The sequence below is a fragment of the Ranitomeya imitator genome, chromosome 8 (assembly GCF_032444005.1).
Source record: "Ranitomeya imitator isolate aRanImi1 chromosome 8, aRanImi1.pri, whole genome shotgun sequence".
NCBI classification, from domain to species: domain Eukaryota; kingdom Metazoa; phylum Chordata; class Amphibia; order Anura; family Dendrobatidae; genus Ranitomeya; species Ranitomeya imitator.
The window spans coordinates 93,594,434-93,608,550 of record NC_091289.1 but is presented as its reverse complement, the minus strand read 5'-3'; the positions used below and the strand labels follow the sequence as shown (position 1 = coordinate 93,608,550).

The 14,117-nt window shown below is 44.5% G+C and overlaps 1 protein-coding gene across 2 annotated transcripts in view; it reads right to left on the bottom strand.

The window, feature by feature from the left end:
* Positions 1-14,117, bottom strand: part of TXN2 (thioredoxin 2) — a 169,626-nt gene that overhangs the window by 120,418 nt on the left and 35,091 nt on the right. For both annotated transcript variants that reach the window (XM_069737167.1, XM_069737168.1), the window contains exon 2: positions 4,404-4,672. In XM_069737167.1, coding sequence (XP_069593268.1) covers positions 4,404-4,672 — 269 coding nt within the window. The remainder of the gene's footprint in view (positions 1-4,403; positions 4,673-14,117) is intronic.

Here is a 14,117-nt window from a genome sequence, read left to right as displayed (position 1 = left end):
CAAATCGGCCCCAGAGTGGCCCCGCCCACCAAATCAGCCCCAGAGTGGCATTGCCAACCAAATCGGACCCAGAGTGGCCCCGCCCACCAAATCAGCCCCAGAGTGGCCTTGCCCACCAAATCGGACCCAGAGTGGCCCCGCCCACCAAATCGGACCCAGAGTGGCTCCGCCCACCAAATCGGACCCAGAGTGACCCCGCTTACATTTTCTGAAGATCAAAATAAAATGGGCCCTAGGAGACGCAAGTGGCCTCAGCAGCTCCCCAGGGGTTAAGCTCAACCCTGAGGGGCTACAAATACCAAACCAGTGCCTGAGGGGCACCCAAGTGTGAAAGTCTTGCAGGGGCAGTCCGGGCACCATTTCAAAGCACTATCTGTAGTTCCTTCAGGAAATACCCATCTAGTATTTTCTTCTTCTTTGCATTTTCCGCAATTAATGCGTCCCGAACCGCTCAGCGCAGAGACCCCGTTCAGGCGGCGTTTTGAAGCCCTCGGTGGGGACAGGTATGCTATGTATTTTTGGAGTCGATCCGATTTGTAGTTTTTTAAAAAAAAGAAAGAAAAAAAAAATCGCATTTAAAAAAAAAAATTCCCATAGGAATTAATGGCGACCTTTCCATGACCATTTTAGGACATGATCATTTATCAAAGTAAAACATCAGAATAAAGTCACTATGACACTCCGACACCCCACACTGTAAGTGCTCCCCCCGTCCTGTGTGTGAAAAGTGCCCCCCAGGCCCCGTGTGTGAAAAGTAAGTGCATCCCCGTTCCCGTGTGTAAAAAGTAAGTGTCCCCCGATCCCGTGTGTGAAAAGTGCACCCCCGGTCCCACGTGTGAAAAGGGCACCCCCGGCCCCGCGTGTGCAAAAGTAAGGGCACCCCCGGCCCCGCGTGTGCAAAAGTAAGGGCACCCACGGCCCCGGGTGTGCAAAAGTAAGGGCACCCCCGGCCCTGCGTGTGCAAAAGTAAGGGCATCCCCGACCCCGCGTGTGCAAAAGTAACGGCACCCCCGGCCCCGCGTGTGCAAAAGTAAGGGCACCCCCGGCCCCGCGTGTGCAAAAGTATGTGCACACCCGTCCTGTGTGTGAAAAGTGCTGCTGTAAAGCTGGCAGCGCTGCTCAAGCACCATGTATTTCCTTCAGGAAATGCCCATCTAGTTATACTAATAGTCCCCTACACCAATCCCTCCATGCTGCAAATACAGGGGCCTGTGGGACAGTCAGGAAAAACAGAGTGGGTTTCATTCACAGTGGGGTCCAGAGGTTTGGAGAAGGGGGCATCATTCTCACTTGCAATTACCAACTTCTTGCAGGAAAGTTGAATGACAGGAAGGATGTGTACATACTGACCATGCTGCATGCAAACACCACTGTGATGGTTAGAGACAGGGGCGCCACCAGGGACAAACAGATACCAATCTGAGTCACAGATTACAATAAATTCATGGGTGGTGTTGACCCATCAGAACAGGTGCTTCAACCAGGTGAAGTGTAAGACCTGGGCCTGGTACAAAAATATAGCAATCTACCTATCCAAAATTTCTACCTACAACAGATGTGTCCTGTACAAAAAATCTCAAGCAGCGCTCACTTTCCCCTAGTTCCAGGAGAAAATTATTGGGCATCTCATATTTGACTCGATGGCACAGGAGGAATCCATCAAATCCGAGACTTGCAGAGCGCCATTTTCTTTGCCCCTTCCCACCGAACAATATCCCCCCAAAAAAATGCCGGGTTTATAGGAAGCACGGTAGAAGGAGTGATTTCCGGTACTATTGCCCCATGTGCCCATCCCACTAGGCCTTTGTATCTCCCCCCGTTTTGAGACCTTCAACACATCTTATAATTATTAGTTGTTGTTATTTAAAATAGTTAACATTTTCTGCTTAGTGGGCCACAGAGAAGCAATTTTTATGAAACAAGTAATGAAGAGAATATTTTCATTAGAAAATCCCATTTTACCTCATTTCACAATTAATTCCAGGACTTGATCAATGACAAACCAAACTATTATTCAGCAAAATTCTCGTCCACATGCCTGTATGCTCCAGAATGTGGACCACACAAATGTTCTTGAAAAAAGTCAGGTCATCTGACAATTCCAGGACTTGATTATTCACAAACATTTTTGACCATTCATCTTAATATGACTGTTTTTACAACTATGTTGCTACACAAAACTTTTATTTTCATTTATATTACTTATATATTATTTATACTGGTGACACGGGCATGATCATTTTATTGGAGGATCTCTAATGAGGCTGTTCCGTACTTATACACTATAGGCCTTACTGCATGGTTGTTGCCGAACCTCCTGTACCATAAAATACTTTCAGACTTTTAGGATTCTGTAGGGGATTGGTTTTTTTTTATGCAAATAGTGATACCTACCTAGGTGGGCGGGAGCCTGTTATGGAGAACCAAGTCTATTGACACATTTGTCATATAGGGATTGATGGAGCTAAAAGGACGTTGTACGACTAGTCTCTGAAAGTGACTGAAATTCTAGACCTGCTGCTGTTCTTTCATCTTTGGAACAAATTCATGTTTGCTAAATGGTTTGCTGCATTTTTCTCCACATTTTGCCCTTCATTCCAGTACAGTTTATTCTTCCTGCAACATTATACACAATTACCGTATAAGACAACTGTTATGTTAGCAAGACCAAGTTTTATAATCAGCAAATGTGTTTTTTAGGAGCATGCCTCCCTCTGCGAGCAGCAATTCCTAGAAGGATTTTCTTGCTCAGTATCTCAATGTCTCTGTAAGCTTTGATTGGGTATTGGAATTCCTTCAATTTTACCCTAAAGACCAAATGGTGTGCCATCTGTTATTATAGGCACAGTCGTGTGTCCAGTAGTCACATTGGTTCCGTAATGGATGTATTTGTGAACACTAAAAAACTAGTGCAATAACATTTGGGGTGCGCTCCTCAGAACGTCCAAAAAAGATTCATAAAAGAGACAGTGAAAAAAATGCAAATTGTAAATTTTTAAACTTGTGTTGCATAAACTACTTTAAAATAAAGTGATATCAAACTACTCACTACCTCCTTAGATAAATACATTACAGGGTACAATTTACAAAACAGACATTTATGTGGGATTTCTGTTGCACTTGAACGACACAGGCTCTGCAAATATTCCAAAATTCACATGGTGACCCTTCCATTTTGAGCCCTGCCATTTGAACAAACAGAACTTTTTGACTATATGTAGGGTATCGCTGTGCTAGTAAGAAAGTGGGTAACAAATTGTGGGGTCCACTCTTTGGTGTTGCCTCTGGCAAAAGTGAGAAATTTGGAGCTAAAGCAATATTTTTGTGAAAAAAATGAACTTTTTCAATATGACGACCTTTTTCAATATGACGACCTAATTTTATTAAATTCTGTGTTGTATCTGTGGGTTGAAATTGCTCAATATACCCCTGTGTAAAATCCTTCAGATATGTGGTGTTCAAAAAGGCGTCACTTTTGTGGGTCTCTACTGTTTAGGCACATCAGGGGCTCTCCAAATCCGACATGGGGTCCGCTCTCGATTCTAGCCAATTTTGGACAAAAAAAAAAAAATCAAACGGTGCGCCTTCCTTTATGAGCCCAGCTGTGTGCCCAAAACAGTGGTTTTTCCCCACATATGGGGTATCAGCATGCTCAGGAGTAATTTCTCAACAAATTTCGTGGTCCATTTTCTCTTGTTACCCTTGGGAAAATAAAAAAAATTGGGTCTCAAGTTAAATTTTTGTGAAAAAAAGTTAAATGTCCATTTTTTTCCTTCTACGTTGCTTCAGTTCCTGTGAAGCATGTGAAGGGTTAAAAAGAACTTCCTTGAGGGGTGCAGTTTTTAGAATGGTGTCACTTTTGGGTGTTTTCTGTCAAACAGACCACTTAAAGTGACTTCAAATGTGACATGATCTCTTAAAAAAAGGTTTTGAAATTTTGTTGGAAAAATTAGGAATCACTGGTCAACTTTTAACCCTTATAACTTCCTAAGGAAAAAAAAATGTGGCTTACAAAAAATGTGCTGATGTAAAGTAGACATGTGTGAAATGTTATTTATTAACTATTTTGTGTGATATATCTTGCAGATTTAAGGGCAAAATTTTCGCAAAATTCCAGTTTTTTTTTTACAAATAAACGCAAGTCATATCAAAGAAATTTTACCACTAAGTTACAATATGTCGCAAAAAAAAACAATCTCAGAATCAGTGGGATCCACTGAAGTGTTCCAGAGTTATTACCTCATAATGTGACACTGGTCATAATTGTAAAATTTGGCCTGGTCATTAAGGTCAAAATTGGCTCAGTCACTAAGGGGTTAAGTGGTTGCATTCAGTCAAGACCTACATTGTTTATGAAAAACGTTTGCATGTTTTGCAATTCTAGAAAATATATTTTAACTTACTGTGCATGGAAGTCTACTATAACTGGTGATTCACTCCCAACAACTCGATCCTGAAAGTCATCTTTGTTCTGAACATTGAACGTCACTCTACAAGTCTGTGATACATGGATGGTTCGAGCAGAGGTAAGGGTGGGTTTTGCTGAGGCTTTAAATAGCAGACCATGTGTTTGCGTGCACAGCGTATGGTAGCCAGGAAGGGGTTGTACTGGACCAGTGAAACTTCTCCCAAACGAAGAAATAAACTGTTTTAACATCAACCTTTGTGCCATCTGGAAAGAGAAATAAATACATTTACAACAGAGTTTTATTTTTGTTGTTTTAACTTTCCACAGTAGGGAGACAAACAAATCTAAGAGGAACAAAAAAAAGAAAAGGTAAATGGCAACTAAAAGTAAATATACAAGGAAGTCCCCAAAATGCTTAAAAATTACATTACGCAAGTACATTTACCGGTAGTTCTCTGTGCACTTCCCTCATTGTCACCATTTAGGTCCTTCCTACATCTGTATATCTCACAACTGTGCAATTTAGTATTTTGGACAAGACATCAAAATATATGCAATGTGAAATCAGGTTTTGATGAGACTTTAAAGGGAACCTGTCAACCCCAAGATAAGGGCAGGATGGGTGCACCGGACATTGTTAAAGGGACTCTGTCTCCCCCAAAATCGTATATGAGCTAAGCCCACCGGCATCAGGGGCTTATTTACAGCATTCTGTAATGCTGTGTAATTATTAGTCACATGCGTAATAACTGCAGAAACGCAGCTTACTACGCATGCAAACTAATTTAAATAATCTCTTATCTTGTGACCTCCGGAAGTCCGCATCCACTATTGCAGTGCTCGCGATGACTGAGCGCACCGCAAGAACTGCCGTGTACGTGACAACCGGGATTATCTCCGGTCACTAGGCAAGTTCTCACGGTCAGCTGATCGTGAAAACTGCCGTGCAGGTGACCGCCGGAGATAACTCTCATCTACAAGCTCTGCTACATCTGGTGGAAACCAACCACCAGAGCTATAGACCTAACCCCAAGAAATTAGTGGCACGGATATAGGTATTATCAAAATATTACTTTATTTGCAATGGTAACAACATATTGTATGTGCACATGTTTGAACAACATAAAAAGCATATAATAAGTTACATAAATAAAATCACCAGTATATATTAAAACTGCAGTGCAGGTGACCGCCGGAGATAACTCATCTACAAGCTCTGCTACATCTGGATGTCAGGCATCCAGATATAGCAGAGCTAGGCTCGTCGTGGGACACTCGTTATTAAGGACTACGTCGGAACAGGGAGTATTTGTGTTGGTTTATTTTTTTTTTGCAGGAGATCGAGGGATTCGGGGAATTAGCTGAAAAATAAAGATGGGAAAACTGTGTGGTGTATTATTTCATTAAAATACTTTATTCTGGCTGTGTGTTTATTTAACCCCTTCATGACCCAGCCTATTTTGACCTTAATGACCTGGCCGTTTTTTGCAAATCTGACCAGTGTCCCTTTATGAGGTAATAATTCAGGAACGCTTCAACGGATCCTAGCGGTTCTGAGATTGTTTTTTCGTGACATATTGGGCTTCATGTTAGTGGTAAATTTAGGTCAAATTCTGCGTTTATTTGTGATAAAAATGGAAATTTGGCAAAAATTTTGAAAATTTCGCAATTTTCACATTTTTAATTTTTATTCTGTTAAACCAGAGAGTTATGTGACACAAAATAGTTAATAAATAACATTTCCCACATGTATACTTTACATCAGCACAATTTTGGAAACAAAATTTTTTTTTGCTAGGAAGTTATAAGGGTTAAAATTTGACCAGCAATTTCTCATTTTTACAACGAAATTTACAAAACCATTTTTTTAGGGACCACCTCACATTTGAAGTCAGTTTGAAGGGTTTATATAGCTGAAAATACCCAAAAGTGACACCATTCTAAAAACTGCACCCCTCAAGGTGCTCAAAACCACATTCAAGAAGTTTATTAACCCTTCAGGTGCTTCACAGCAGCAGAAGCAACATGGAAGGAAAAAATGAACATTTAACTTTTTAGTCACAAAAATGATCTTTTAGCAACAATTTTTTTATTTTCCCAATGGTAAAAGGAGAAACTGAACCACGAAATTTGTTGTCCAATTTGTGCTGAGTTCGCTGATACCTCATATGTGGGGGTAAACCACTGATTGGGCGCACGGCAGGGCTCGGAAGGGAAGGAGTGCCATTTGACTTTTTGAATGAAAAATTGGCTCCACTCTTTAGCGGACACCATGTCGCGTTTGGAGAGCCCCCGTGTGCCTAAACAATGGAGCTCCCCCACAAGTGACCCCATTTTGGAAACTAATCCCCCCAAGGAACTTATCTAGATGCATAGTGAGCTGTTATGATCTGGTGGTTTAGGAACAACATGAGACAAGCTCTGAAGGAGGTGGTATCTGTACTGACCGCAAACCCTGAACCTAGCAGCGCATCTAAAAATAGCCGTGGGGGGTACCTGACGCTCCCTAGACCCCTCGGCACAGCCTAAGATCTAACTTCCCCTAAAGATGGAAACAGGAAACCTATCTTGCCTCAGAGAAAATCCCCAAAGGAAAGATAGCCCCCCACAAATATTGACGGTGAGAGGAGGGGAAAATAAAATACGCAGAAATGAAATCAGATTTTAGCATAGGAGGCCAGTCTAGCTTGATAGATAGGACAGGAAAGGATACTGTGCGGTCAGTATAAAAACTACAAAACAATCCACACAGAGTTTACAAAATCTCCACACCTGACTAAAGGTGTGGAGGGTAAATCTGCTTCCCAGAGCTTCCAGCTAACAGAAAAAATCCATACTGACAAGCTGGACAAATATAGAATGCACAGAACAATAAGTCCACAACATGTGGACTGAAATGAGCAAAGCCAGAACTTATCTTTGCCGAACTGGTCAGGAAACCAGGAGAATCCAAGCAGAGATGTGAATCCAGCCAGGAAACATTGACAAGTGGCACAGGCTGAAGAAAGAGCCAGACTTAAATAGCAGACGATAAGTGGAGGCAGCTGATGACAGCTAACTCCAAGGAGCAGCCATACCACTAGAAACCACAAGAGGGAGCCCAAGAGCAGAACTCACAAAAGTGCCACGTACAACCACCGGAGGGAGCCCAAGAGCGGAATTCACAACAGTGAGCAGTTTAAACCCTCAGGTGCTTCACAAATTGATCCGTAAAAATGAAAAAGTAATTTTTTTCACAAAAAATTTCTTTTAGCCTCAATTTTTTCATCTTTACATGGGCAATAGGATAAAATGGATCCTAAAATTTGTTGGGCAATTTCTCCCGAGTACGCCGATACCTCATATGAGGGGTAAACCACTGTTTGGGCACACGGCAAGGCTCGGAAGGGAAGGCGCGCCATTTGACTTTTTGAATGGAAAATTAGCTCCAATCGTTAGCGGACACCATGTCGCGTTTGGAGAGCCCCTGTGTGCCTAAACATTGGAGCTCCCCCACATGTGACCCCATTTTGGAAACTAGACCCCCAAAGAAACTTATCTAGATGTGTGGTGAGCACTTTGAACCCCCAAGTGCTTCACAGAAGTTTATAACGCAGAGCCGTGAAAATAATAAATGCGTTTTCTTTCCTCAAAAATAATATTTTAGCCCAGAATTTTTTATTTTCCCAAGGGTAACAGGAGAAATTTGACTGCAAAAGTTGGTGTCCAGTTTCTCCTGAGTACGCTGATACCCCATATGTGGGGGTAAACCACTGTTTGGGCACATGCCGGGGCTCAGAAGTGAAGTAGTGACGTTTTGAAATGCAGACTTTGTTGGAATGCTCTGCGGGCGTCACGTAGCGTTTGCACAGCCCCTGATGTGCCTAAACAGTAGAAATCCCCCAGAAGCGACCCCATTTTGGAAACTAGACCCCCAAAGGAACTTATCTAGATGTGTGGTGAGCACTTTGAACCCCCAAGTGCTTCACAGAAGTTTATAATACAGAGCCGTGAAAATAAAAAATAATTTTTCTTTCTTCAAAAATGATTTTTTAGCCCGCAATTTTTTATTTTCCCAAGGGTTACAGGAGAAATTGGACCCCAAAAGTTGTTGTCCAGTTTCTCCTGAGTACGCTAGTACCCCATATGTGGGGGTAAACCACTGTTTGGGCACACGTCGGGGCTCGGAAGGGAGAGAGCACCATTTGACTTTTTCAACGCAAGATTGGCTGGAATCAATGGTGGCGCCATGTCGTGGCTGGAGACCCCCTGATGTGCCTAAACAGTGGAAACCCCTCAATTCTAACTCCAACACTTACCCCAACACACCCCTAACCCTAATCCCAACCACAACCCTAACCCCAACACACCCCTAACCCTAATCCGCACAAAGAATTGACATGCTGCGGAAAATACAACGCAGCGTTTCCGCGCTGTACTTTCCGCACCATGGGCACAGCGGATTTGGTTTTCCATAGGTTTACATGGTACTGTAAACGTGATGGAAAACTGCTACGAATCCGCAGCGACCAATCCGCTGCGGATCCGTAGCCAAATCCGCACCGCGTGCACATAGCCTAATTCTAACCCTAATTCCAACCCTAGCCCTAAGTGCAACCCTATCTCTAAGTGCAACCCTATCTCTAAGTGCAACCCTATCTCTAAGTGCAACCCTAACCGTAAGTGCAACCCTAGCCCTAAGTGCAACCCTAGCCCTAAGTGCAACCCTAGCCCTAAGTGCAATCCTAGTCCTAAGTGCAACCCTAGTCCTAAGTGCAACCCTAAGTGCAACCCTATCTCTAAGTGCAACTCTAACCCCAAGAGCAACCCTAACCCTAAGTGCAACCCTAACCCAAAGTGCAACCCAATCCCTAAGTGCAACCCTATCTCTAAGTGCAACCCTAAGTGCAACCCTAACCCTAAGTGCAACCCTAACCCTAAGTGCAACCCTAAGTACAACCCTAACCCTAAGTGCAACCCTAAGCGTAAGTGCAACCCTATCTTTAAGTGCAACCCTAACCCTAAATGCAACCCTAACCCTAAGTGCAACCCTAACCCTAAGTGCAACCCTAACCCTAAGTGCAACCCTAACCCTAAGTGCAACCCTAACCCTAAGCCCTAAGTGCAACCCTAACCCTAAGTGCAACCCTAACCCTACCCCTAACAGAAAAACAAAAATAAATATATTTCCTGTATTTTATTATTGTTCCTACCTATGGGGGTGGTAAAGGGGGGGGGGTTTATTTACTTTTTTTTTTTTTATTTTGATCGCTGTGATAGAACCTATCACAGCGATCAAAATGTACAGGGAACAAATCTGCCGGCCGGCAGATTCGGCGGGCGCACCGCGCCCGCCATTTTCCAGGATGGCGGTGCCCATGTGAGAAGACCGAGGACACCGGGAGGGACACCGGGACTGGGTAAGTATAGGGGGGTGCGATCGGACAGCGGGGAGGACGGGGGAGGGTCGGAGGGGTGAGGAAGGTGCTTAGGACAGGACGGAGGGGTAGGGAACACTGACGGTGGCTGTAGATCGCCGCCGTCAGTCGGTGGGGGGGGGGGGGCAGATCGGGGTCTCCAGCCATGGCTGATGCTATTGCAGCATCGGCCATGGCTGGATTGTAATATTTCACCAATTTTCATATGTGAAATATTACAAATTGCTCTGATTGGCTGTTGAAAGTGAAACAGCCAATCAGAGCGATCGTAGCCACGGGAGGGGGGGGGGGTGAAGCCACCCCCCCTGGGCTTAAGTACCACTCCCCCTGTCCCTGCAGGTCGGGTGAAATTGGAGTTAACCCTTTCACCCGGCCTGCAGGGACGCGATCATTCTGTGACACAACATATGCATCACAGGTCGGATTGGCACCGACTTTCATGACGCATACGCTGTGTCACAGGTTGGGAAGGGGTTAACCTGTAACAACTATAGGATTAGAAATTGATAGGTGTCTTATAGACGCCTGTCCATTACTAAGCTAAGCTTGATGTCACCTTTTACAATACAAAGGTGACATTAACCCCCAAACTATTACCCTACTTGCCACCGCTACAGGGCAAGTGGGAAGAGAGAGGCTAATTGCCGGAATTGGCGGATCTTAGAGATGCGCCATTCCTGGGGCAGCTATGAGCTGGTGTTTGTAGCCGAGAGGGGGGGAATATCCATGGTCCCTTCCTAGGCTATTGATATTAGTCCATAGATGTTTGCCTAGCCTTTGCTGGTTATTAATTATAGGGGGACCCCAAGTCATTTTTTGGGGGTCCCCCTATTTTAATAGCCAGTAAAGGCTAAGTATACAGCTGTGATCTAATATTAATAGTGTAACGATATATAGGTACTAAGGAATCTGATAGCGTGGGATAAAACCAGTCTGAGAGCAAAGCTGAAGTAAAAAGATGTATTTTACAAAACAGAAATGCAAACAAAACTAACACAGATATATCTGCAATTGAAACGAGGTGCTCAGCACAATATGGTAAACAGAAAAGCAAACAGAACTAACACAGATATTCCTGCAATTGTAACGACGTGCTCAGCACAATATGGTAATCACAGCACAGTGAATAGCGGGACGCGACCGCTTTTATGAACCAGTCCAGCAAGGAAGTGACGAGGGGGCAAACAAGACACTTGACAAGGAAGTCCAGTAGATTATTAGTGGAAATGCACTCAGAACTTAAACTTGAGGATCCAGCAGAAGTGAAGTAGAAATGCACACAGTACTTAACAAGGAAGTCCAGCAAAACTTGATCCCACGTGCACACAGCACTTGTTTGTGGAAGTTCAATAATAAGCAGGTGGTGCATTGAGCATGAAGTCCTGGTGAAAGAGGATGAAGGAAAAAAGAGGGAGAACGCTATCTAAGCGTAGTAGATAAGTATAACACTCTCTTGGTGAGATAAGCAACACTGGAAACTTGCTCACCTGGTGTGGTTGTGCAAAGAGGCACAACACTGGGAAAGGCTTAGCAAACAAGGGAAATCCTTCCAAAGGTGTGCTGCCAGTCACAGCAGTAACAGAAGTGAGACGCAGCTCAAATAGACGAGGCAGCTGAAGCAGGGAGTTCCCCAGACCACAGGCAGACGCTCAGGAGCCAGCAGCACAAAATACTGAAGCACAGAACACCACATGGCTCAGACTTAAATAATCAAGACTGACAGGAAGTTCCATGACCGGGTGAGATCCAAGACTCCATCTTGGATCAGGGCGAACAAGAACAAGGGAAGTCCAGAATCCTTACAAATAGCCTGGGAAGCTCCATGGGTATTACCCCCTTCCCAGGCTATAAACATCAGCCCCCAGTCGCTGGCTTTCCCTCTGCTGGTTTGGAAATTTGCACAGGAGCCCATGCCATTTTTTTAAAAAAAATATTTATTTAAAAAAAAAAGGGAAAGGACATTACATATTCCTGTGTGTCCAGTGTCACAATTGCGAGTGTGATACGAGTCTCTCGCATCAACACCCGGCACTGGGGACAGGAGTGTGCAGCTGCATGTATTTCTATGCAGCCACACACGTTGGTCCGAATGCTGGCTGCAGCGCCAAGTGTTGATGCAAGTTGAGTGCAAGTTTACCGCATGTAATGATAGTCCATGGAAAATTTACGCTGCAGGGACTAAGCATCTTCATATCGTAAATAGACATGCTGCAGTCTGGAAAGACACGCAGCATGTCCAATTACGCAGTTCTGACACCTGCATCTTTGAACGCATAGTGGAGATGTGATTTCTTGAAATCCCATCCACTATGCGGTAACATCTGGCCGATGTGGGTTGGACGCTGCTGATGTACGCAGCGTCCAACCTGCAGCATTTACTGACTGTGTGCAGGTACCCTATCTGCAAATAGGAAATCACTTTTTTTTCCCTTCCCAGAAGCCGATTGTAACAGCGTCACGAGAGTCTCTCGCATCAACACCCGGCACTGCTGCCTGAAATCGGACCGGTGTGTGCGGCTGCATAGAAATACATGCAGACGCACACTCTGGTCTCGAGCGCCTGTGGCAGTGCCAGGTGTTGATGCGAGAGACTCACGTGAGTTTCACGCAACACACTCGCAAGTGACACCGGTCACACAGGAAGTTCCTGAAAGCACAGAGAGGGCAGTAATATGTGATGTCCTTTCCTTTTTTTTACAAAATTAAAAAAAAAAAATAGCATGGGGTTCCCCTTTATTTGTTAACCAGCCAGAGTAAAGCAGACTACTGGGACTGGTATTTCAGGCTGTTAGGGATCCAATATCCATGAACCTTACCAGCCGGATAACACCAGGCCGCAGCAGTCTGCTTACCTTGGATGGTTAGCAAAAATAGGGGGATCCCCTCCAAAAAAAAAAATAGCGTGGGGTCCTCCTATAGTTGTTAACCAGCCAAGTAAATAGCAGACTGCTGCGGCCCGGTATTTCAGGCTGTTAGGGATCCAATATCCATGAACCTTACCAGCCTGATAATACCAGGTCGCAGCAGTCTGCTTACCTTGGATGGTTAGCAAAAATAGGGGGATCCCCTCCAAAAAAAAATAGCGTGGGGTACCCCTATTTTTGTTAACAGCCATGTAAAAAGCAGACTGCTGCGGCCTGGTATACTCAGACTGGCGAGGCCCATGGATTTTTGCCTTCACCAGCCTAAAAATAACAGCCCGCAGCCCCCCCCACAATTGACCAATCCAAAGATGCGCCAATTGTGGCACTTTACTCGGCTCTTCCCACTTGCCCTGTAGCGGTGGCAAGCGGGGTAATAGTTGTGGAGTTAATGTCACCTGTGTATAGTCCGATGACATCAAGCCCACGGCTTAGTAATGGAAAAGCATCAATAAGACACCTATCCATTACTAATCCTATAGTTGTTACAGATTAAAGGGAATCTGTCACCCCAAAAATCATATAAGAGCTAAGGCCACTGGCATCAGAGGCTTATCTACAGCATTCTGTAATGCTGTAGATAAGCCCCGATGTAACCTGAAAGTTAAGAAAAACAGGTTATATTATACTCACCCAGGGGCGGTCCCGCTGCGGTCAGGTCCGATTGGCGTCGCGATCCGGACCGGGGCCTCCTATCTTCATACGATGATGTCCTCTTCTTGTCTTTCTGGCGCAGGTGTACTTTGACTGCCCTGTTGAGGGCAGAGCAAAGTACTGCAGTGGGCAGGTGCCGGGCCTCTCTGACCTTTCCCGGTTCCAGCCCACTGCAGTACTTTGCTCTGCCCTCAACAGGGCAGTCAAAGTACGCCTGCGCAGCAGCCGCAGCAGGAAAACAAGAAGAGGACGTCATCGCATGAAGATAGGAGGAGCTGGACCCGGATCGCGACGCCCATCGGACCGGACCGCAGCGGGACTGCCCCTGGGTGAGTATAATATAACTTGTTTTTCTTACCTTTCAGGTTACATCGGGGCTTATCTACAGCATTACAGAATGCTGTAGATAAGCCCCTGATGTCGGTGATTTTTGGGGAGATAAACTCCCTTTAAATAAAGACAGCCAGAATAAAGTCTTTTATTGAAATAAAACACAACACAGTTTTCCCATTTTTTTATACACCTAATTCTTGCGGTGCCCTCGATCTCCTGTAATAAAAATAAAATAAAAAACCAACACAAATACATCCTGTCCGACGTAGTCCTAAATAACGAGTGTCCCATAACGAGTCCAATTCTGCTACATCTGGATGCCTGGCTTAGCCTGACATCCAGACACAGCAGAGCTTGTAAATGACCACCGGAGATAACTCAGTC